At 43.0% G+C, this 22,434-nt stretch overlaps 1 protein-coding gene and 1 pseudogene across 1 annotated transcript in view; one reads left to right on the forward strand and one right to left on the reverse strand.

Moving 5' to 3' along the window:
* Positions 1-22,434, forward strand: part of KIAA2012 (KIAA2012 ortholog) — a 598,843-nt gene that overhangs the window by 495,746 nt on the left and 80,663 nt on the right. Inside the window, exons 20-21 of the mRNA XM_086954068.1 lie at positions 1,507-1,642; positions 4,074-4,435. Coding sequence (XP_086810194.1) covers positions 1,507-1,642; positions 4,074-4,435 — 498 coding nt within the window. The remainder of the gene's footprint in view (positions 1-1,506; positions 1,643-4,073; positions 4,436-22,434) is intronic.
* On the reverse strand, positions 6,445-7,157 carry LOC147730450 (small ribosomal subunit protein uS5 pseudogene; annotated as a pseudogene).

Raw genomic sequence — 22,434 nt, forward strand, 5'->3', positions numbered from 1 at the left:
TTAGCTGCCTAGCGCCAATGCAGGCACCCTTGCACTCCTGCCTGTACTGCAGGGAATTATTGTTCATGTGCAGCAAGGTGTCAATCCCTGCACTTACACAATCACTAATAGTTATATGTAAATTCTATATCTGCTGCAGAATGCAGCAGACATAGAAGCTGACACTCGTCATTATCTAATGATTGTTTATGTGCAGGAAGGGCCACCTTCCTACACATGAACAATAACGAATGGCAATTTGCTCCTAAATAGTGTGCTACAGAATGCAGCACACATAGAAACAGCAAAAACAAGGAGAAATTAATAATTTCTCCTCGTTGCGCCAGTTTACGACCAGGTTTTCCCTGGCCTTATTTTTGGCGCTGCCCCATATTTACGCTAGCCTTGCAAATAGGGGGTAAAGTCAAAAAGCAATGGGTTTTGCGGTGGAACACCCATGGCCCTTCCCTTTCATGCTAGGTGCTTTGTGAATAGGGGCATTATTTGCAAGGCGGTGTTAGGCCACGTTATGTGGCTTAACACCGCCTTCCAAATAAGGCAAAGGAGTTATCGCCACCAGAACGTCAAAAAAGTGATGTTCTGGTGGCGATAACCCCTTGTAAATATGCCCCAATGTTTGAAAACTGAACATGTTTCTGCTGTTCGATTATTGAATGTCTTAGTGAATGCTATATATGGCAGAAGCAGCCATTATGCTAGTAGAACCTGGGCATTCAGTATATACTCAAAACAATAGTTCAGCTGGAATTCATTCATACAGACTTTGTATATAAGCAAATAAATATATTCTAAGCATGCAATGAGTGTAGTAAAACCACTAATACACTCTAGCCTTATAGGTGCTTTTAATTGAACCAGAAAAGTATCGTATCTACTCGTATAGTGTAGTAATATCACATACAAGGTGCAATAAGGTAAAAAAACAAATAGAAGTGAATAGGCAACAATTTTGTGTACAGGTAACAACTTTCAATGTGTATTTTAAAAAGCACACGTAATGCGAATCAATGAAAATGGCAGATTGTTTTAAGACAGTGATAATCAGTGGGCTTTTGTGTTGGAGAGATTTTGAATTCTTTAGAAATATTCAGGACAATGAGATAACAGGGACACCTGATTAGAGGGTAGTCCGAAGGTCGTGATTGGATGAAGGAACCAGGATGTGTAAGAGGTCCTGGAACACCCACATTATGAAAGATAAATGTACTCACTCGGTTGGGTTTGCAACCACGGCGTGTCACCTTGGGAAAATGATGTGTCCACTGTCCAGGACTCCGTGGGTCGGTTAGTAGGGGAGACATATCCTCTCAATAATGAATGTACCCCGCTCAAAGCCAGAATAGAATGCATGCTGCCTCTGGTTAAATCAGTCCAAAGGCAGGACGTGGCAGAAAATGTTTTTGCACAATAATTACTCTTTTAATTATATGTCATTAAGTGCTTCCAATTTGATGATTGTAGCATATATTTTTTTTAATTACTTGTGGTTCCAAATACCCTTTACAGAAGCAAAAGAGGCCTTCAAAGAGCAAAGGCACGAGTAAGCAAAAGAGTGGAATGGGAGCAAAGCAGGCAGCGGCCCGAAAAGAAACGAAGAAGAAGGGCGAGGAGAAGCTAAAAGACAAGGCCGCCTTTGTAGTAGGTAAGAAAAAAAAAAGAAAAATTCAACTGAAGATTGTATTTTTTACAGGATCCTCATGCTGGTTCTGAGAAATGATCCTGTAAACATGCGAGCTTTGACTTCCAGCTGCAGCGCTTCCCGCCTCTCATAGAATGGTCTGTGATCTGTCCTGGCCCTTTAAGGAGGTCTGGATCGCCATTACGAGTTCTCAGTGAGGCATGAAAAGCAGAGTGATAACTGGCACAGGCCATGAACAAACCTTGTCCTCTTCAGTTGAGCCTTCATGTACTGTGTAAAACCAGCATCCTTTTCAAAGAGGAATAATTGAATGCGGAAGGGTGAGGAACACAATAATTCAGCCTTCCCACAAGGAAAAACACAGCTTCTGCGGATCCCACGAGGGCACACAGGGAACTAAAAGTCACAGACTATTGTTCAAAGATATATGTTTGACTGGACTGTGATCAGACTGCCAATTATTTCAGACTTATATCCTTTCTGGTAAACACAACGTTAGGTTGTTTAGGGTTCTGCTGGGGACTGGACGCATTGCTGGGCTTTTCATTCATGGATTACTTTTAACATGTTTTTACAACCAGTACAAACTCTTGAGAAGCCTATTGTAAGCTTTCTTGTTTTAATATTTTTAAGTAATTCTTCATCTTCCACTCTTGAAAATCTAAGCTCTGCCTGGAAGACGGAACCTAAAAAACCTTCAATGTATCACAAGGAGGTGAAATGGTTTAGGATCTGGATCATTGATAGGGCACAATGGGTTTCAATGAATGAACTCACACTAGGCTGGGGAAATCATTGGAGGTGGTCTGCCAGGAATGCTATGAATCTTTGCAGAGCTCAGATCTGCAGCAGACTTGAGTTACTTGTGGGAGCAGAACAGATGAGATAGAAGATTAAAAAAGATGTAAAGATTGATTAGATAAGTGGCAGCTAAAATGTTATGCAGCTGATTACAGTAGCATTGACAGACTACAGGGGCTGTCCAACTACCCTGAACCAGGGACAGTAAGTTATTCCACCAAACAGACGGTTCCGGTGAAAAAGAACACAATTAACACTTAAACACTAGTCATTGGAGTAAAATAACTAAATAAAGAATAAGAAGAAGCCTATGTACACACATTGGCAAATTATCAAAATCAGTTATAATTTATTATATAAATATTTTTCATAAAAAGTTCAAAAAGGAACCATAGCGCTCAAAGAGGAGTTGTCAAATACAAAAACAAACATTTCACATGCCAAACTACTGTCTAACAGACAAACATTATCAATACAAAAGGAACAGCAAAGACAAAATGATGTGTGTGTCCCCTCAAAATGTGCCTCAAGCTCTGGGTGACACTTAGGTACCAAATAGTCCTGATTCAGAGGAGCTGAGAAACCAGGCCATTCCTATGAGAGGCCCAATTTAATCAGACAATACCAGCACTGCAACACAGTGTATTTTGTGCAATCATAATTACCTTTGAAACAGTTCTGTATCATTTCATGCTACATTTTAATGCAACTCTCTGTCAGTAGTGATGGTAGTACTGACGCATTGATCTGTAGACGCCGTGCACAGAGGGTTTTGCCAAGAGTGTTGACCAAAGATTGTCGGAGACTTTCAAAAGCCTATCCATGGGCTAACATTCATTCCAAGAGGAGGAAGCTCGCCAATGCGTACTACATGTATGTGTTCCAACCTTTGGGCCTTCTGGACTAGACAGTGATATTTGTACCTGTGCTTACCAAACGGTTTCTTTTTCACAAACTTCCAAAGCAGGAATTTGTTTGTGAAAAACAAATAACTAATGAACCTGAGTCCCTCTGAGATTTTCCTCTCCAATTAGGAATGGGTAGTCTAAGCGAGTGGCCAGGCAGTCAGAGTAAATTTTCTGGATACCACCATTGAAAACCGGACTAAGAATAGGATGGGCAGACTGAGGGTTTGGCAGACAGGGTACTCCGTCCCGTTTATGGTGGAGTACCCTGTCCACCAAACTCTCAATCAATCCCTGTGCATTTATAAGCACAGCTCTCACATTTACAATAGTAATTTAAATCGTTTTCAATCATCCAATGTTTAAGATGTCACTAGCTTTTTAAAAATGCATTTCCTTGCCAACACACATGCGCTCGACGGTGGGAGGTGCAATCACCAACCTTTGCCTCTGTTTTGAGTGAATCAAGGGCCCCTTTTGCAACTAAGGCAACCAGAAGCATTAGGCATTAAGGTGGCAAGAGGACCTACAGACAGCTAATTGTGGTATTTGAGCTCTTAAAGTGGCCACTTATTGACGTTATCTAAATATGTGCCTTTTTATAAGGAATTGGCTCTGAAGCACTGAGGGAAATGTGAAGCTCTGCACAGTATGTACCATGCCTTTCTAGGTTACGTATTGTAGGGTCACTATTCCCTGTTACATTGGTTCTAATTACTTTTCAACAGGAAAGCCAAAACAGAAGAAATCAGGGGGAAAACGGAGATCCTCTAGCAAACAAGAATCAACACACGAGACGAGTTTGGATTCAAAGACTAAGGTTGTGAAGGAGGAGGAGGAAGAAGGTGACCATCGCGGTACTGTTACTGTCAAACATGCAGAGCCAGACATCCACGTCAGCCCAACGAGTCCAGGATCCACCCCTTCCAGGTCTCAATTTGAAGAACCTCAGCTAAGTGAGACTCCTCCTGCTGGGGAGCATCAGCTTGCTCCTGAAAGTCAAGTTCCTGTGAGGAGAAGGGAGACATCTGCTCACCCAAGTATTACAATAAGCCTCCCGTCAGAAGACACTTCTAGCATTTCGTCAGAGGTAAGAATTCTTTACACTAAGAAATTTATAACAAATTCCAAGTCTATAAGTTTTGTTCCATGCCCATACAAGAATTGAGGCCTAGGAAGGCGTGTAAAGTCTTCAGTATTCCAGTCTCACTGAAGTAACTAAGCTGTTCATTGTTCTGGAATCTGGGTCAAGTGAAAGGCTGCCATTTAGAAAAGTTGTGAGAACTAGCAAATTTGTAGCACAGTCCAATATATTCAGATGACTTACTATACACATTTATTAAGAGGCTTGCATCTGTGAATGCAGCAAGACAGGGTTCTCCAAAGTAGGCCCTTGAGGGCTGGATCCATGCCAGATTTTTAAGATAACTTTATTTATCTAAATGAGGATATGCTAAAAATCTGGCATGGATCCCGCCCTCCAGGACCGACTTTGAAGAACCCTGCTATAAGGATCAACTAGTTTAATGATGATAAAGGGTGATGAAAGAATGGATGCAAGCAATAATGAGGTTAACAAAAATGTCTCTAACAAGGGTAAAGATGCTGAACATGGTTTATCGGTCTAATGAGCGAGAATATCCGCTGTGAAAAATCATATGAACTCTTTGTCTTATGCGTTATTGGATAAGAGCGATTTCTGTTCTGTCTACACTTCTTTTAAGTTTAAAAATAATTTTATTTTCATGTTCAAAGAGAATAACTATGAAGAATAAAAATAAATGAAAACCCAAAGGTATATGGATATATATCATATTATGAAAACATTTTGTAAAAATAAAAGAACAATAACTTTTATGTTACAAAAACATTATTGAAAGAAGAAGCATATTCTAAACTCTCAAAAAAAAGAGAAAAAAGAAAAATGGTGAATAATAAGAGAAAAGTAAAAATGAAATTCCAATATTAGACCCGTAATATACTGTGTTATATATATAATATGGAGAACCATTTCTGTCACGTGAATTAAAAATAAAGAACAAAAAACAAATCAAGATCTTATATCATGAAATGTGTAGACTTGTCTACTTTATTAAATATGTCTATAGTAATAAATTCATATTGAAAACATGTGAGCAATCAGCATACTTTGGGGCTTATATATGAGCACTTGCGTCACGTTTACCCTGCAGTTGCGTCACTTTTTGTGATGCTGCAGTGGCCTAAGTAATGGGCCACGTTGCATATTTACAAAGTGGCGCATCTAGGCACATGCGTCACTTCCTAAACCCCTGTGCTACATTATACTTGCGTCAGGTATAATGTATGCAGGGTGGGCGTTCCCCCGCAAGAACGGGTCTTAAAAGTGATGCAGTGAAATCTACGAGATTTTACTGCGCCACTTCTAGGACGCCAATGTGTCAAAACCTTGTGCCTGCCTCATAACAGGCGTAAAGGTGATGCAGTTCTATGAACATAGCCCTCCCCCTGCATTGCTGGAGTTGCGTCACGCTTCCGATACAATAATGCGTCAGTTTTGCACCCACAGATAAGTCAGTAATACTAACGTACCTGTCATTCCTTGCGACATGATGCGTCATACAGTAAATATAATGCATCCATCATGTGGCAAGGAGGGCGCAGTGAAAACTGTTACATCGCTGTTTTAATTCAGCGATGCAACAGTTTTAATAAATAAGGCCCATAATGTGTCTGGGAAATGTTGATGCAGTTTGTGCATCATGGATATGTTAGTAAGGACATTAAAAAAGCAATAGTTCCAACCTTCATGAAGACTGCCCAGAAATATATTTGTGAACGAGAAAGCAACATTAGTTTTTAAAACACAATTTATCTGAGACCAGTATTTTTGCCAAAACCTATATATAAGAAAAGAGCAAATGCTTCAAATCAGCAACTGCCCATTAACATGACCAGTAATTACACTGCAATATAGAATCAATAATCTATTATAAAGAAAAAAATAATGTTTGATTTCCAATTGCAGTTTACGAAGATTTATGAATGTTAAGCCAAATTTTGTTCCTAATATTAAAAGGACCAGAAGTGTTTAAATTATGTTCCCTTAATACTTTGAACTTAGGTCTTTGAGATAGCATCAAAGGTGGCCTTTGCAAAGTTGCCCAACGTGGCTGTGCAGCCCCTAGCTGAGGTGTAACAGTCATCGATACCAGCCATCATCAGCAGCTTCTTGGGGACCGGCGCAGACACAATGCCAGTACCGCGGGGTGCAGGAATCAGACGCACAAGAACAGAACCACAGCGCCCAGTCACCTTAGAAGGCACTGTATGGGGTTTGCCAATCTTATTACCCCAGTAACCTCGCCGCACAGGTACAATGGACAACTTGGCAAGAATGATAGCCCCACGAATAGCAGTAGCAACCTCCTTGGAGCACTTCACGCCCAGCCCAACATGGCCATTGTAGTCTCCGATGGCAACAAAAGCCTTGAACCTGGTACGCTGCCCGGCTCTGGTCTGCTTCTGGACAGGCATGATCTTCAGAACCTCATCCTTCAGAGAAGAGGCCAGGAAGAAGTCTATGATCTCGGACTCCTTGATTGGAAGAGAAAAAAGATAGATCTCCTCCAGAGACTTGATCTTCATGTCCTTGACCAGCCGACCTAGTTTAGTCACCGGCACCCACTCTTTCTCATCTGCCTTCCCGCGGGCCCCGCGGCCTCGTCCGCGACCCCGTCCTCTTCCACGGCCGCGGCCCCTGCCGCCAAAGCCGCCTCGGAAGCCTCCCCTGTTTTCACCGGCGTTGTCCGCCATTTGGTGATCTTTAATAAGAAGCTGTAGCTGTAGGTCTTTGAGATAGCATCAAAGGTATCTCAAAGACCTACAGCTACTTGACCCCAGATCTCTGGAAGGAGACAGTCTTTACCAAGTCTCCATACCAGGAATACACCGATCACTTGGCCAAGACCCACACCAGATTGTCTGTGCAGAACTCCCAAGCAGCAGCTGTTCCTGGCGCAACCCCCACATAACATGTTCTGCTGGAAAATAAAGTAGTTGGAACTGTTAAAAAAAAAAAAAAAAAAAAAAAAAATACTTTGAACTTAGATTTTTCGCTGGCTCCAACTGGAGTTTTACATAATGTATAAACATTAGGGGGCAGATTTACAAGCCCCTTGAACCACTTTTGCGTTATTTTTCCCATGTTAAAAATGACGCACAAGTGGCGCAAGGGGCTTGTAAATCTGCCCCTAGATGTCTTAGCAGTTGAACTTAATACACAAATAGTTGAGTTTAGAAAATCTCTACTGGAAAATTTCAAAGGTTTTAGAAAGCCATCTATAGTTTTGAAAATGGGCGATGACACAGAAATCTGCTTTGGTGAAAAAGATAAATATTCTCTAAATGAGAATGATTCAACCAAACAGAGCTAAAAGGATTACCGGTATTTGACAACTGATATCATTGTTTCAAAATTAAAACATTATGGTAAACTCACAAATCTTGGAAATGTATCCCTTGTTTATATTCACTTAGTATTAGTTTGGAAATTTATAAGATGCTCATAAAAAAGTGATCAACAAAGAGTAATTGTTCGTAAAGAAGGAGGCTAGACTACTTATGTGCATCATAAAAATCATATATAAAATTACCCCTCATAATTTTAATCAAATCGAGGCAAGCCACACCAAGATAGAAATAAGGGGTTCCATTCTGTGAGTAGATTCTCTGTTTTTTTCACACCTTCACCACAACTTTATCTAAAATAAATGTAATAGTATCATTTAAAGGACTTCAAACATGTAAACCCATGCATTTAATTGAAATCGGATTCCTAATAAAGCAAACCCTAATAAACAGAAGAATTTTAGATTTACTAGAAATGTAACGTATATTCTGAAAAAAATAAAAATCTTTAAACCTCATCTAATGCTGGTGTAAGAAATTGGGCTACTGGTTAACTGGGGTGTGAGATCTGGTTAAGCAGCAACCACTATCCTAATCGGGGTAAGGCACAATCAAACCGAAATTAACCTGTGCTCACCCTCTGGTAGCTTGACACAGAGCAGTAAGGCTTAACCTGAATGCAATATATAAAGTATTTGTGCAACACTTCAAACTGTAAAAACACCAAGCAAAAAGATCCCACACCAGGCTTAGAAACATATAGCAGATTTAATTAAATAAAACAAGACCAAAACTACAAAACTCCAATCAGTAAAACCAGAAATATTGAATTTTAAAGTTTTAAGGTGAAATAAAGTCAAAAAGCACAAAGCGCCAACAAGAGATCTGATTGCATCAGACCGGGACAAAGTTACAAGTTCAGGCCTGCTGCAATGGAGTGCAGGCTGGCTACAGGGACCAGGTTAGGCCCGCTGAACCAAGTACCTTAAATCCTATCTACGGGGCTTGTGAGGCGTCGAGGATGCAGAGTGCAGCTGTGGCGATGCATCAGTTCTATGAGCTGCGAGTCTGTGACGCGGAGGCCATCGTCATCATTGAGCTGCCGTTGATGAGAGATTCGAGGACCTTGGTCATAAATGCGCCACACCATCGGTGATGCATCCGTTCAGAAGATGCAAGAGTGATGCAAACTTTCTGCACCAGGCCCAATCCAAGCAACAGCATTGATCTGTCAGTTCTGCTCGAGGATGAGCCGTTTAGCTGAGGAGCTAAACAGCTCAGCAGAAAAGATGCATTGGTTATGCTGGTAGCACCTTAGGTCCACTTTCAAGGGTCCAGAACTGGGGTGGCACCACTTGGCAGGGTACACTCACAGATGAATGGCAGAGTCCATGTGCAGATGCAAGGTTGATGAAAGCATGGGCGTCCGCAGAATTTTTTCCAGGGGGGGGGGCAAAATGTTAACGTCATTACCATCCTCCGACATGATGTGTGCCAGGTGGGGCACAAGAAAAACTGGGGCGCAGAAGGAGCAGGAAGCAGGCTGCAAATGATCTCATACACCATAATAACAGAAAAACGTTCAACAGCACACTCTAAAACCAATAAATAAGTAAATCAGTCAGTCCTGAATGAAAACTCGCGACATGAGTACTTATGCACTCATGAGTCACATATTCTGCCTTGTGGTGTGTTACTTTTTCAAATCCCCTTCTGCTCCAGGGAACCCATGCAGGGTTCTTCTATTTCTCGCCTGTGGTTTCCACACCCTTTCTATTCCGAGAAAAGAAAAATCGAAATATTTTCTCGCTAATTACAATGTTTTTCGAGTCACTTTCTAATACCAAGACGCGTTACTAAAGGTGATTTTCATAGGAATGAGCGGCGAGGAGGGTGAAAGAAGCGTCGTGCGCTGCACTTTTCCCGCCCAGTGCACGCGAGAGCGCGCGACCGCTGCTGACATCTTTTCACCTCTAACATTAACGATAATGAAGCGAATACCAACGTGCCTTCCTGTTGTGTTTATTCACTCCACACACGCTGCATATTCACAAAAGCTCGCCCCAGAGAGGACACATTCCTGTAATTTACTCCGGGGGATCTGTTGCTATTCATTAACATCGTGTGTCGCACTCCCGAGGTTTGCGCAAACAGCGGGGCGTCTCAAGAGGAATACGGTCCGGGCGCGCCTATTATCCACTCTAACACACGCAAGGTGTATTACAGAAAACCCTTTTTTTTCCGACTACGATACACAATGGTTATTCAGTCCCCCATTGCTTTAGTGTCGTGGAATTCCGGAGGATTTATTTTTATTCCACTAGGGCGCTACCAGCAGGTAAACTCCCAGCAAGGATATTGTGAATAACATCGGATCTTGCTTAACCCCACTCTCCATTTGTGTCTTGAGTGCACGGTGGAATGCACTCAACCATCGAATGCCTTAAGGTACATACAAAGACACAATGAGGAAGATACGTGCTTTCTGTTCTTGACTAAGTCATTCTTAACATGCGTATTTAAAAGGCGCAATACGTTGTAACAATTTCAAGTTTTTACATCATCTAGACTGTCTCCCATTCACCCATGAGTAACCAGATAATCGATTGCCAAAGTGCAAAATAGTGAAGTATAGAGAACTGTGATCTGGGGTACGAAAGTGTGGGGGCGGGGCAGTAACATTGGGGGCTGGGCGAGTGAGGCATGCACTTGATACAGTGGCTATCGATGCATCACTATTACTTCATACGTGGTTCCTGTTACGTCCTGGTTACAGACTGACATCCACAGCAGGTGGAGTAACATACAGAGCTGAGCAATCTTTCCCAAGTAATAAGCAGAACTTTCCGGCAGGTGCATTAACCCACCCACTCACTGTACTATCTCCAGAAGGTTACAAACAGATCTATGCTGCAGGTACATCAGTCTACTGAGCTACCTTGGAACATGCATATGAGGGCGTGGATAGCTCCACGCGGCTTGCACAAGGATATCTCTTGTGCAGTTTAAGACATGCTATGACTCACTTACTTTCAACTTCAAGCTGTGGGTGGGAGAAGGCAAGTCCGGGCCTTCAATCGTGCTGTAATCTTGCCGACCGTTTTCCCGAATTCCTGCTTCTACGGTGTCACGGCCCTGGCCTGGAAACAAACACCACTGACTGCACTCCACTGTGGGGGTGGGTGCGCGGTTCTTTGCAGCGTAAGATAGGTGGCGCACTGGTGCATGCAGCGTAAGATAGGTGGCGCTGCGCGCAGCACTCTCCGTCTGCTGCCATGATGTCAAAGGGATTTCCATGGTGCTGCTGCCTGCTGGCCTAAAATGATACAAAAAAGAGGCCTGCCTGCTCACAAAATTAAAAGTTCCAATATCCGATCATCATCCATTCTAATATATAACAAACAATGCATGGAAATAAAAATGGAATATAAAAATTTCACTGACTCAGCACCAGACATTGTAGGCCGGGTCATCATCCAGGGGGGGGGCAAGTGCCCCCCTTGCCCTTCCCTGCGGACGCCCATGGATGAAAGCCTGTTATGTCCCTGATGCTTCAGATCAGGAGACCAGCCACCTCTCACCACCAGCCATGAGCCACCCAGCCACATTCTCTTTGGTGTGAAGAGATGGAGGTCCAGTTCTTTTCATCCAGGAAAGTGAGCAATAGGCAGCAGGTCTGCACAGAAAAGCAGGAGTCCAGCAGAGTGTAAGTCCTTTCAGCCACAGAGCAGTCATTCTTCCTGGCAGAGTATCTAACGGTGCAAATGAATGAATGAATGAATGAATGTGAGTCTTTTAAAGCGCCAACTTAGCCAAAGGGCATCAAGGCGCTAGCATCAGACCTCATACAGGCAAAACCGATTCCTACTCAACCCGACTTTCAAGGAAACAACCATGTCTTCACAGCTTTGCAGAAGAGTGAGTGTTCTTGTTGCCCCGATAGAAAGTCCAGGAGAGAGTCACAAGCATTTGCAGCTGCAAATGAAAAGGCCCTCCCGCCCCATCTCATCTTTTTGACCCTAGGAACAACAAGGAGATTCTTTTTTGCTAACCTCAGGTTTCTGGAGGGCACATACTGTTGAAAAATGGTCTATATGCCCAAAGGGCCCAGGCCATAGTATGCGTTGTGAGTGAGGCTGAGGGTTTTAAACACAATTCTGCGTCCACCGGGAGCCAGTGCAGCGACCTAAGGGAGGACGAGACCGAGAGATGTTTGTGGATGTCTATCACCAACCTGGCAGCGGCATTCTGCACCAATTGTAGACGATGCAGCTGAAGTTGTGGTGCCTGGGGTCCTTCTTTAATACACGGGTGTGCCTTTGAAATAGGGAGAAACTACTCGAGGCAGGCCTTTAAAATGCAAAGTGGCCCTACCCTCCCTTGCATCAGCCTATCTACAGGGGGTATGCAGCCCGTTGTGTGGGGACAGGACACAGCTCAGTCAAGTGTAAGTGAGGCTGGGTCCAGCTCCTCCCTCCCATTGTGCCAGGATGGCCGATTAAGACACACCTAAGATCCCATTCTGTGTGGCTGTCTAGGTGGAATACACACACACACCTGCAAACTACACCAAGTCATGTGCGAAGTACAGGCACCAAATGGCTAAGGCAAGAAAATGCCAACATTATATAAATGGTATTTCCAGAATTGTAATTTAAAATCCGACTTCGCCATAAGTTAGGATTTTAAAGTAGGTTTACAGAGACACCAACCATGAACCAGTTATATCTTCCCATTTGGAAATTACGCTTATAGAATGTCAAAAGCCAATCCCAATGTTATCCTGTGGATGATATAGGCAATGCGAAGTGAAAAAAGAATGCAAGAGTTTTCTCTGCCTGACCTGTAAAACTTAAAAATATATGTCCTGCTTATTAAATACATTGCACCCTTTCTACCGGCTGACAGCCAGCGGACAGTGGCCACGGCACTTATTCTGTCTCAGCTCAATTATTGTAATGGCCTCTATCTGAGTTTACAGAAACGCTTCATGAACAAACTCCAACTGCTGCAAAATGCGGCAGCGAGGCTGCTTTAGGGCACACCTAAATTTGAGTCTATCTCCAAGGAGATTAAAAAACTTCACTGGTTGCCTGTCAGGAAACGGGTGCGCTTTAAAGCCCTTTGTACAGTTTTCAAGGCTCTCCAAGGCACAGGTCCAGATTATCTGAAACAGCATATACAACGGTACCGTCCTAAAAGAACCCTGCGTTCTATGGAAGCCAAGCTGGTGATAGTACCACTTACAAAAAAAGCCTCTTGGGGTGGAAGAAACTTTATTGTGCGCGCTACAAAATCCTAGAATGACCTTCTTTTTTCCTGAGAGACACCACAGATCTCCTGACATTTAGAAAGGGACTAAAGACCTGGCTTTTTAACCTATAATTGTGGTTTACCGGTCTTTACTCAGGGGAGGATAACTAGCGCCAGCACACCCCCGGGTAACCGTTGAGCTTTATTAGCTCCAATAACATAACATAATATAAGATATAAAAGATGTATTGGTCAGTTTTAGCTATCCTTTGACTCTAAAGAAAAAATAGGATTAGGGAGCCGAGCTGTATCGGTGACGTTAGCTTTAATTAGAATAATGTATAAACCAAGAGAATTAACAAAGGTGGAATGGTTTCAAAAATAATTAAAATATATCATCTCTGGCCTTCATAATAGTGTAAATAAATCTGGTAGTGAGAAGAGTAAGGGCATGCCAGTTTTCCCATCCCCTTATTATAAGTGCCATAAGCTGTAATTCACTTGTAATATCGCAAACCAGGGCATCTGTCAGATTTATTACAGAGTATCCCACCAGCCAACCTCCAAATAAGACCTTAGTGTTCACAACAAGTAGTTTTTTGAAGCATTTGAATTGTGGTTTCAGTCAAACCAAAGTGAGTACTGTCCAAAGAATAAATGTGACAGTAGATTTATGCGAAATTGTGAATGTATTCAGTGCGGAGAAGCATGTGCAGAAGCTTCTGCATGTTGGTAATGCAGAGTTTGCCGACAGAAATAACCAGCGCCCTTCAACAAGCACAAAATGGAAGACACGCAGAGTAAAAACAGTGTGCAGCGCTCCACCATCGGTCCATGTGTAGATCTGGTCACATGAAACAAAAAATAGAACTCCTTAGTTTAAAAGATTGGATTCCTAAAAAGCTGTGTTGTCTTTAAAAAAAATCCTGATGCCATAGAGATTTCGTAAACACTCCCCATCGTCTTTTGGCTCCAAGCGACGTCCCAGTTTGTCACACTTGTACCAGGGACAAATAGTGGTGGTGGAAAGAGGAGTGGAGATAGGCATGTCCAAACGTTTTTCATTGTCATTCCTTCAGTGGGCCCAGCGATTTCTATGTGGTGCTTAGATTCGTTCACACATCGAGTCCAAGAACATGCAGTAGGATCAATATTTAAGTCCGAATAGCTTGCACCTTTACTCTTTTGCTTCTTCTAACACCTTACAACTCCTACAACCATACTTAAGTTCCCAGGGTTTGGGTGAAAGATGCAAGAAAGTGGCTGCAGTTCAGGTCTGGACTTTGTTGTCCTCTTGTCTCAGGAAGTCTGGTCCAGAAGGAAATGTTAAAATTGTAAATGTAAACTGATCCTTGTATAGCGCACTACTCACCCGCAAGGGTCTCAAGGCGCTTGTACGAATACCGCTGTGGAACCCATCCTGGCTTTCCCTGTGAGGCGTCCACTCCTGGGCACCCCCAAGGTGGAGGCCAGGCATCCTTACCGTTGTGGGGGCCGTTGTGGAGATTAAGCAAGCTATTGGCCAGAGTTGCAGAGTGGGACTCCATGATTGGAATAGGCACCGAGGCGAGAATTATCAGGTCCGTGGAATTTTGATCCCAAGACCCGCCGAGGCGGGGAATTGAACCCTGGTCCCGGGCTAGACCTCTATCATTGAGCCACACTTCTCCACATGTTACCTTCATTGTAGCTCTATGTACTCCAAGCACATATACCTCACTGTGCTGTGGAGAAAAAATTTGAAAAGAGCCTACAAGTTGTCCTGCTACCATAGTAATTTAATGTAAACCTGATAGAGCGCGCGGGTCACCCGGCTCACTTAGATTACCAAATTTTCCACGCACTGGGCCCTGGCGTGCATATGATGACCGTGTTTTGCAATGAACCGGGTGAAACCTCTATCACGCTACTATCAGTAATCGGGTGGGCGACTCTTACACCACTCACTATTCATGTACCTGACTTACCACAGGCACATTACTCCTGACGGATCAGGAGCTAGCAGTGGACAGGTGATAAGGGTTTTCCTACAAGGGAGAAAATTCTAATTTATACATTTAATACCTTTAATATTTCTTTAATGTATAATGACCACAGACACCTTGATGGTTTTAAGGGTTTTATATAGTATAAGTTTAGAACGAAAATGCCATTACAAGTAGGCAAATGCCAAGTAACACATCAATGATTAGTATCAGAACCAGAATGTAACTATGGATAAGGGTGAGTATCATAGAGTAAAAGGGAACACTATAGGGCATGAATCATAATGGACATTCATCTAATACAGTTTAATCTAGGGAAAGGACGTGAGAAAAACCTAATGTGTGACCTAATAATTTTATACTATTTCCTAAACCTTATGCTATCTTTCTAACTTCACGGCAACCATACTAAGGGGAAGGGAATAAGTGGAACAAGCTAGATAAACAGTCGGGTTTAACAATGTCCTATAGGAAGGGTAAAAGTGGAACATTTACTAATAATCAATTGCATGAAATTACATTCAAAGGAGAAATGGAGAATATCACAGGCAAGATTGCTTTAATCAGAGGAGGAAAAGTTGAGGGTATAGTATAGACAGACACCTATGCCAATATTTACCTAGGTGAGAATGAGGACTAACCCTTGCCACGGGTCAGTTGGGGAAAGAACGGGACAAGGACCCTCAAGGATTCAGGAAAATACCAGAAGGTGAGCAGGTACAGCTCATGGACAGTCAGGACAGGATACCCCTCAGGTCTGGGTCAGGACTGGGTTCACCAAGGCACGACCAACCCCTCACAGCATCGGATGCAACGCCAGCGTTACCCCCTCTTCTGCACGGAATCCGTCAATAACCCCGATTGGGTTTTCGAATCTCCCAGCAAAGTGCTTCGCTCAGCACTTAGGACTAATTTCCACCCCTTGGAGTTTGTGGAAAGTTTCAGGCAGAATGCTCCGCAGCACTCTGTATCAGGCACCTATAGAGTTCGTAGGGTCAGTGACAGGTCTGCTACTCGGACAAGTCGGACAATTTCTCTAAGCTAAGCTAGGCTATATATACAGTTTTAAGTCCCCAAGACCACCCATAAATGTTGCAAAATGACAAAGTCCCATCTTCTGATTGGTCAAGGGAGGTGGTTTAAGACATTTGTCACCACCTATATTTCTATTACGTATTTCACGTGACATTACCCTCCCCCTAGCATCTGGGTTCCCAGGCATACGTGTGGGAAAGTACAATAGTGAAGAAAAGGTTTGCAACATTGTTGCGCATTTCAGAGTAAAAATAGCAGGTCTTCAAGGGCAAAGGTGCGCCTGGAAAGGACAGTCCCCTTTTCAATGGCCAACTGGCCAGGTTCCATTGCTGCACGTCCCAGATCTTTGATCACGTGATGAGGGATACGTCAGCTTCAAAATGGTTTCCATCCCTACTTCAAGGCCCTCATTTACGCGGTACATGAAAAGTAAGCGAAAACAAATTAATAACACAGAATAAAATGAATACACTGTACACCATGACCAACTACTCTTAATCCCTTATTTTATAATACTTATAGCATTAAGAGTTAGTGCAGAAAAGATGCATAGACAAAAGCGGCTTAAGATAGCATGAAGCATGATTAGTGACAAGCGGCCATTTTAACACCACTGCGCATGAGCGAACTTTTCCCTCCAGATTGCGAGTGCGTCACGTCACATGGGTATGACCGACGCATGCGCAGACTGAATTTCTGCAAAGCGGCCATTTTATTAATGTGCAAGCTTGATTACGATGAAAAACACATAGGCAAGCCTCCTAGGGACACCCGTGTGTTGGGGAAATACAAATAAATGACAAACAATCGGAGTTAGTACAGTTATGATTTTAAGGCGAGGTTCATGAAAGAGAGCAAGTCGCGTTACGTGCGAATCCTTGCTCCATCAATCCCCTCTTTGATGATATTTACTATCATCACTACACATGAAAACAGATGCCAACTTCATTCATCCAATTCATTCATCTCAACCTCAGTGAACTTATTGTTGAGGTTTCTCTCCGCCTCTCTGTGTGTATGATTGTTCTTTATTTTCTTATATATCTGGTTTCTTAATTCTTCTAATTCTAAGTCTTCAGGCTTTCGCTTTCCTCTTTTATTCACTATATATTTTCTGCACTTCTGGCATCTGCAACAGATGAATATGATCAGAACAATCAAACCTATTCCAGCTATTGGCATCAGTATTTTCCATATAAGACTTTTACCTAGGTTAGAGAACCAACTACCTACAGAGGAGAGACCATCAGTCAGTCTCTTCCAGGCACTGTCAACCTCTAATGGTTTGAGTTCTTTTTCCAAATTAGTAATGTTTCTTATATACTTCTTAATTTCGACACTTTTATCAGGAATGTAAGTGCAACAATGTTGTGCCCTCAGCATCCTGCAGACTCCGCCCTCTTTTGCCAATAAGGTATCAAGAGCAAGGCGATTCTGTAAAACCATTGATCTGATCGCAACCATTTCGGTATTGATCATCAGGAATCCAGCAGCAGTGTCAGTAGATAACCGATCCACTACTGTAGATAATTTGCAGATTCTATGAGTATTCAGAACTACCCCCATTCCAGGTATCAGTGCACTAAAAATATCACCTATAATTTCTCCTACACTTTCACGTTTTCTACGCACTAAGCCATTAGTAATCTCATTGCTTCCAGCTGCATTGTTCACATGGTATATTTTCGGAAAGACAATGCCAAAGTAGCAGCTTCCATACCAGTGATCCGGTAATTTGAAATAAGCCTTGTTTCCACATATATAATAAATTCCTGGAAACACAGGTTCTGACCCATTTTTGAAACCCCAACCTCCAATTACCTTGTAATTATGTTCACACTCGCTGGAACCAATGAATACATTGTTATAATAACTAGTCTTTTCTCTATGAAGACAGAGTTTCCCTTTCCGTTCAAAATCCAGCAACAGAGCAGGAGTAACTTCGCTTTGTGAGGTGTTATCCATGTTTTCTGCCCATCTAGGGGTTCTGTTCTGTTCGTCATTTGCCTTTTTCTGAAACTTTTCCCTTCTCTTTTCTGCCATTTTCAAGAACATTTTCTCTTGTGCATGTAAGGAACACGTCAAGTTGTCTCTACGAGCTTCATTCAGATCTATGTCACCTATAGTCAGGAAATATTCCCCCATGTAGCGAGTCACTCCACCAAGGGTATGTACAAGGTTCAGATTCCCTCTAATAGGAAGTTCTGAAAAGATAACGTCAGTGTTTGAGTAATAATACTGTAAAGTGCTTCTATAAAATAAACTAGCTAAAATACTACAGGAAATTCCATAGGTCGGGGGTAAATGGTGGTATGTCACGCCTTCAGCTACTGAAGTAGGTAGCATCATGCAGACATAGCAATCTTCTATTTCCATAGCTTCTACATAGTGCACTAAAAGGTTTGCGAAAACATTTAAGTGTGTCCTGTTCTTCATTTGGTGATAATGTAGTTCTCCCTCATCTGATGCTTCTAAGTCAGGTCGTGTATGTCTCAGACTCACTGCATTGTCACGTCTTTCTACTCTTCGTGGTGTTTCTTCAGTATGTACAACTTCTGCGTCTTGTGTCGTCAAGTCTGTAGGATATATGTTAGGGTCTTTGCTTATCATAAAAGGTATAAACACTGTTAACCCTATCCATATCATTACTAGCACCACTACACTACAGATGCATATTTTACAGCAAGTTCTGCAACAGCTAAATCTGGACCTTCCAGTGACATTTGAATCAGACATTTTATCTTACAGGTGGCTTTCTCAACCCCTCTTCGTTTCTTCTCAGCTGAGGTTTTACTTCGCTTCACCTCAAGGAGGGTCTTCGTCAGAACTCCGATCAGCAATGGACCCTTCGTCGCTTTTGCCACAAGCTTCGGGCTCATCAATTTCTTCCAACACCAAATAGGTCCACTCAGGGCTACGATACAGTCTGTTTTGTTTCTTTACTCTGCCGCCCTTTCGGATGGACTTTCCTCGGGCTTCTTTTCTTTCACTTTCAGCCCTTTTTCGGTCCTTTAGTTTTTCTTCGACTGTTTTTATTCTTATTCTTAGTCTTTTTACATATCGGGGTTCATCCTTCTTGTCGATCCTATTTGTAGTCGAGGAAACTTGCTCTTCCTCGTGAACTCTTTTGCTTTTTCTTCTTTGTCGCACTATTGCTTCAGCAGTGTCTTTTTCCCTTCCTGTCTGACTAGTTCCAGGTCTTTCATCTATTTCTTCTGCCTGGTCCTTAAGCTGACCTAGTCCAGGTTTAGACTGTATTTGATCTTCGTTTGTGAGTGATTCACTGGACTCTTCTTCCTGAACACGTTCATCTATTACTAACTGGCCTTGTTCATGCTCTTCGATCTCTTGATTTTCTTCCGCATGAACTTCTGCTTTGACTACTATCTGTCCCTTTCCAGTCTCCTCTGTCTCAGAAGGAGTGTTGATGACTTGATCTGTCCCTACCTGGCCTATTCCCTGATCAGATTTTATAATGGCTTTGATGATCTGACCTTCTCCTTCTTGTTCTGACTCACCTGCACTGTCCCACTCACTACCTAGGTAAGAGTATTTTCTGGTTCTTATTGGATCAAGAACCTGATCATCCGCAGGAAACCATTCAACTTCTTGACTTGTGCCTGGTAGTTCGATGTCAGCGGGATCCGGACCCTCTTCTGGAGTCTCCTCAGCTGGACCACCTTCGGCTTCAGTCGCGTTTTCTCCAGTCACCTTCTTCGTGTGACTTGCATGGATCCACTTTGGTACACCAGCACACTTCACAGCAGTTGTGGTGACAAGGATCACTTGTCGAGGCCTGCCCCACTTCGGTCCAAGGCAACTCGTCCGGGTGTGTTTCTTTAACACCACCCAATCACCTGGTCTCAGATTGTGTGCTGGAGTTGTAGGCCATTCGACAGCAGTCTCTCCAATCTGGTGAGAGATAGAACGCACTTGGTCACCCAACTGCCTGCAGTACTCTAGCACCATATCATCAGAAATACTTAGCAGTTTGTGTCCAGGTACCCATGCCTGTCGCATCATTCTTCCCATCAGCACTTCATGGGGGCTCAGGCCTGTCTTTCTGTTTGGAATACTTCTCAAGCTCATCAGCACCATGGGCAAAGCTTCTATCCAATTCATTTTTGTGGAATCACACAGTTTTGCCAGCCTGGACTTGAGAGTGCCGTTTATCTGCTCGACTATTCCAGAAGCCTCTGGATGATAGGCACAGTGCAGTCTTTGCTCCATTTTGAATGCTCTGCAGAGTTCCTTTAGGACCTCGTTTGAAAAATGTCCACCTTGGTCTGTTTCAATTGTCTCTGGAATTCCAAAGCGTGGTATCAGTTCCCTAAGTAATAATTTAGCTACAGTCAGGGCATCATTCTTCTTTGCTGGGTAAGCCTCCACCCACCGGGAAAACAAGCAAACTATGACCAGGACATATCTATATCCTTTGCACAGGGGCATTGTTATGAAGTCTGCCTGCATCCTAATGAAGGGACCTTCTGCTCTCCCAATGGTACTTTGCTCCACTACTGTCTTCTTTCCTGCATTGAATTGTTGACACACTAAACACCTCTGACAAAGTTTGTCTGCTGTGCTCCTGAATTTTGGACTGTAGAACACCTTTTCAAACATTCGGCACATGGCATCCCTCCCAATATGTGTTGGTTCATGTATTATCCGTGCCATTGCGGTAACCAGTCGTTAAGGTAGTACAGGCTTACCAGTCACGTGAACCACAACACCATCTCCTTCCCTTGGTCGACATTCATCCTGCCTCCACATGTCCTTTTCTTTCCTGTCTGAGGTCTGTTGTAGTTCTCTCAATTCATCCCATGTTCCCAATCTTTCAAACAACATCAGTTGGCAGCTGCTTTCACCTCCCCATAATTTAATTAGGAGGGACATTTTGTGTCGGGCGCAGTACTGGGCAATTTGGTCAGCATATCTGTTTCCGGCTGTCACCTCGTCATTTCCAGATCGGTGAGCCGCACACTTGACCACAGCCAATTCTTTGGGCAATTGGATGGCTTCTAGTAAGTTTTGTACTGGTTTTCCATTACGGATAGGAGAACCTGAGGAAGTCATGAATTCTCTTTGCAACCAGAGCTGGCCGAAGTCATGAACAACCCCATAACAGTACTGACTGTCAGTATAAACAGTTACTCTTTTGTTTTTCCCTATTTTACAAGCTCTTGTTAGAGCAATGAGCTCCGCTACTTGAGCAGATTTAACTTCGCAAAGATAGGAAGCTTCCAGGGTCTTTTCCAAAGTGACTACAGCATAGGCAGCACTCAAACCTCCATTCTCATGTCTCAAGCATGAACTATCCACAAACATTTTGAGGTCTTCATCAACCAAGGCCACTTCTCTGATATCAGGACGGGGTTTTGTGCTAAATTCAGTCAAGTCTATGCAGCTATGGTCAATTTCGTCTCCTGCCTCTACATCAATGGGAAGGGGCAATAGAGTGGCAGGGTTTAAGATATTACATCGGGAGATTATTACATTTTCTGCACCAATGAGAATCCTCTCATACTTAGTCAGCCGACTAGGGGTGAGATACTGTGTCTTGGTTCGGGTGAGCAAGATCACAACTGAATGTGGAACAAATACAGTGACAGGATGTCCCATCACAATGTTCTCACTCTGCTCTAGGCTTGTACAGGTAGCAGCTACTGCTTTCAGGCACCCAGGTAATCCAGCAGCCACTGGATCTAGGGCGGCCGAGAAGTAGGCCACGGGACGTCTAATCAGACCATGTTCCTGGGTTAAGACCGAGAGCGCACAATTGTCTCTCGTGTCACAAAACAGTTCAAAGTTCTTGGAATAGTCAGGCATTCCTAATGCAGGAGCTGTGCACAGACAATTTCTCAATGTTACCCAAGCAGTCATGCATTCATCATTCCAACAAACTGGGTCTTCCGCTCCTTTCTTTGTCATGTTAATCAAGGGTTTAGCTATAGCCGCGAAACCCACGATCCACTGTCTGCAGTACCCAACAACTCCTAGGAACATTCTTACTTCTTTCTGGGTTACTGGTAGTGACATTTCTCGAATTATTTTAATTCTTTCTGTAGTGACTTTCCGGATCCCTTTCTCTATCTGGTGCCCCAGATATTTTACTGAGTTCTTGCAGAACTGTAATTTGTCTGGTGAGACCTTATGTCCTCCTTTTCCTAGGTGATTCAGCAAGGCAATGGTATCAGTGACACAGTCGTCTTGACTTCTAGATGCTACCAGCAGGTCATCTATGTACTGTACCAGGACAGACTCTTTAGGCAGTACTAAGGATTCAAGACATTTCTTTAGAATCTGGTTGAAAATCGATGGACTTTCGGTGTACCCCTGGGGGACACGATTCCAGACATAGACTTGGCTGTTGAATTCAAAACTGAAAAGGAGTTTGCTTTCTGGATGCAATGGGATGGAAAAGAATGCA

This window comes from Lissotriton vulgaris, chromosome 2_1 (genome assembly GCF_964263255.1).
Source record: "Lissotriton vulgaris chromosome 2_1, aLisVul1.2, whole genome shotgun sequence".
In the NCBI taxonomy this organism is placed as follows: domain Eukaryota; kingdom Metazoa; phylum Chordata; class Amphibia; order Caudata; family Salamandridae; genus Lissotriton; species Lissotriton vulgaris.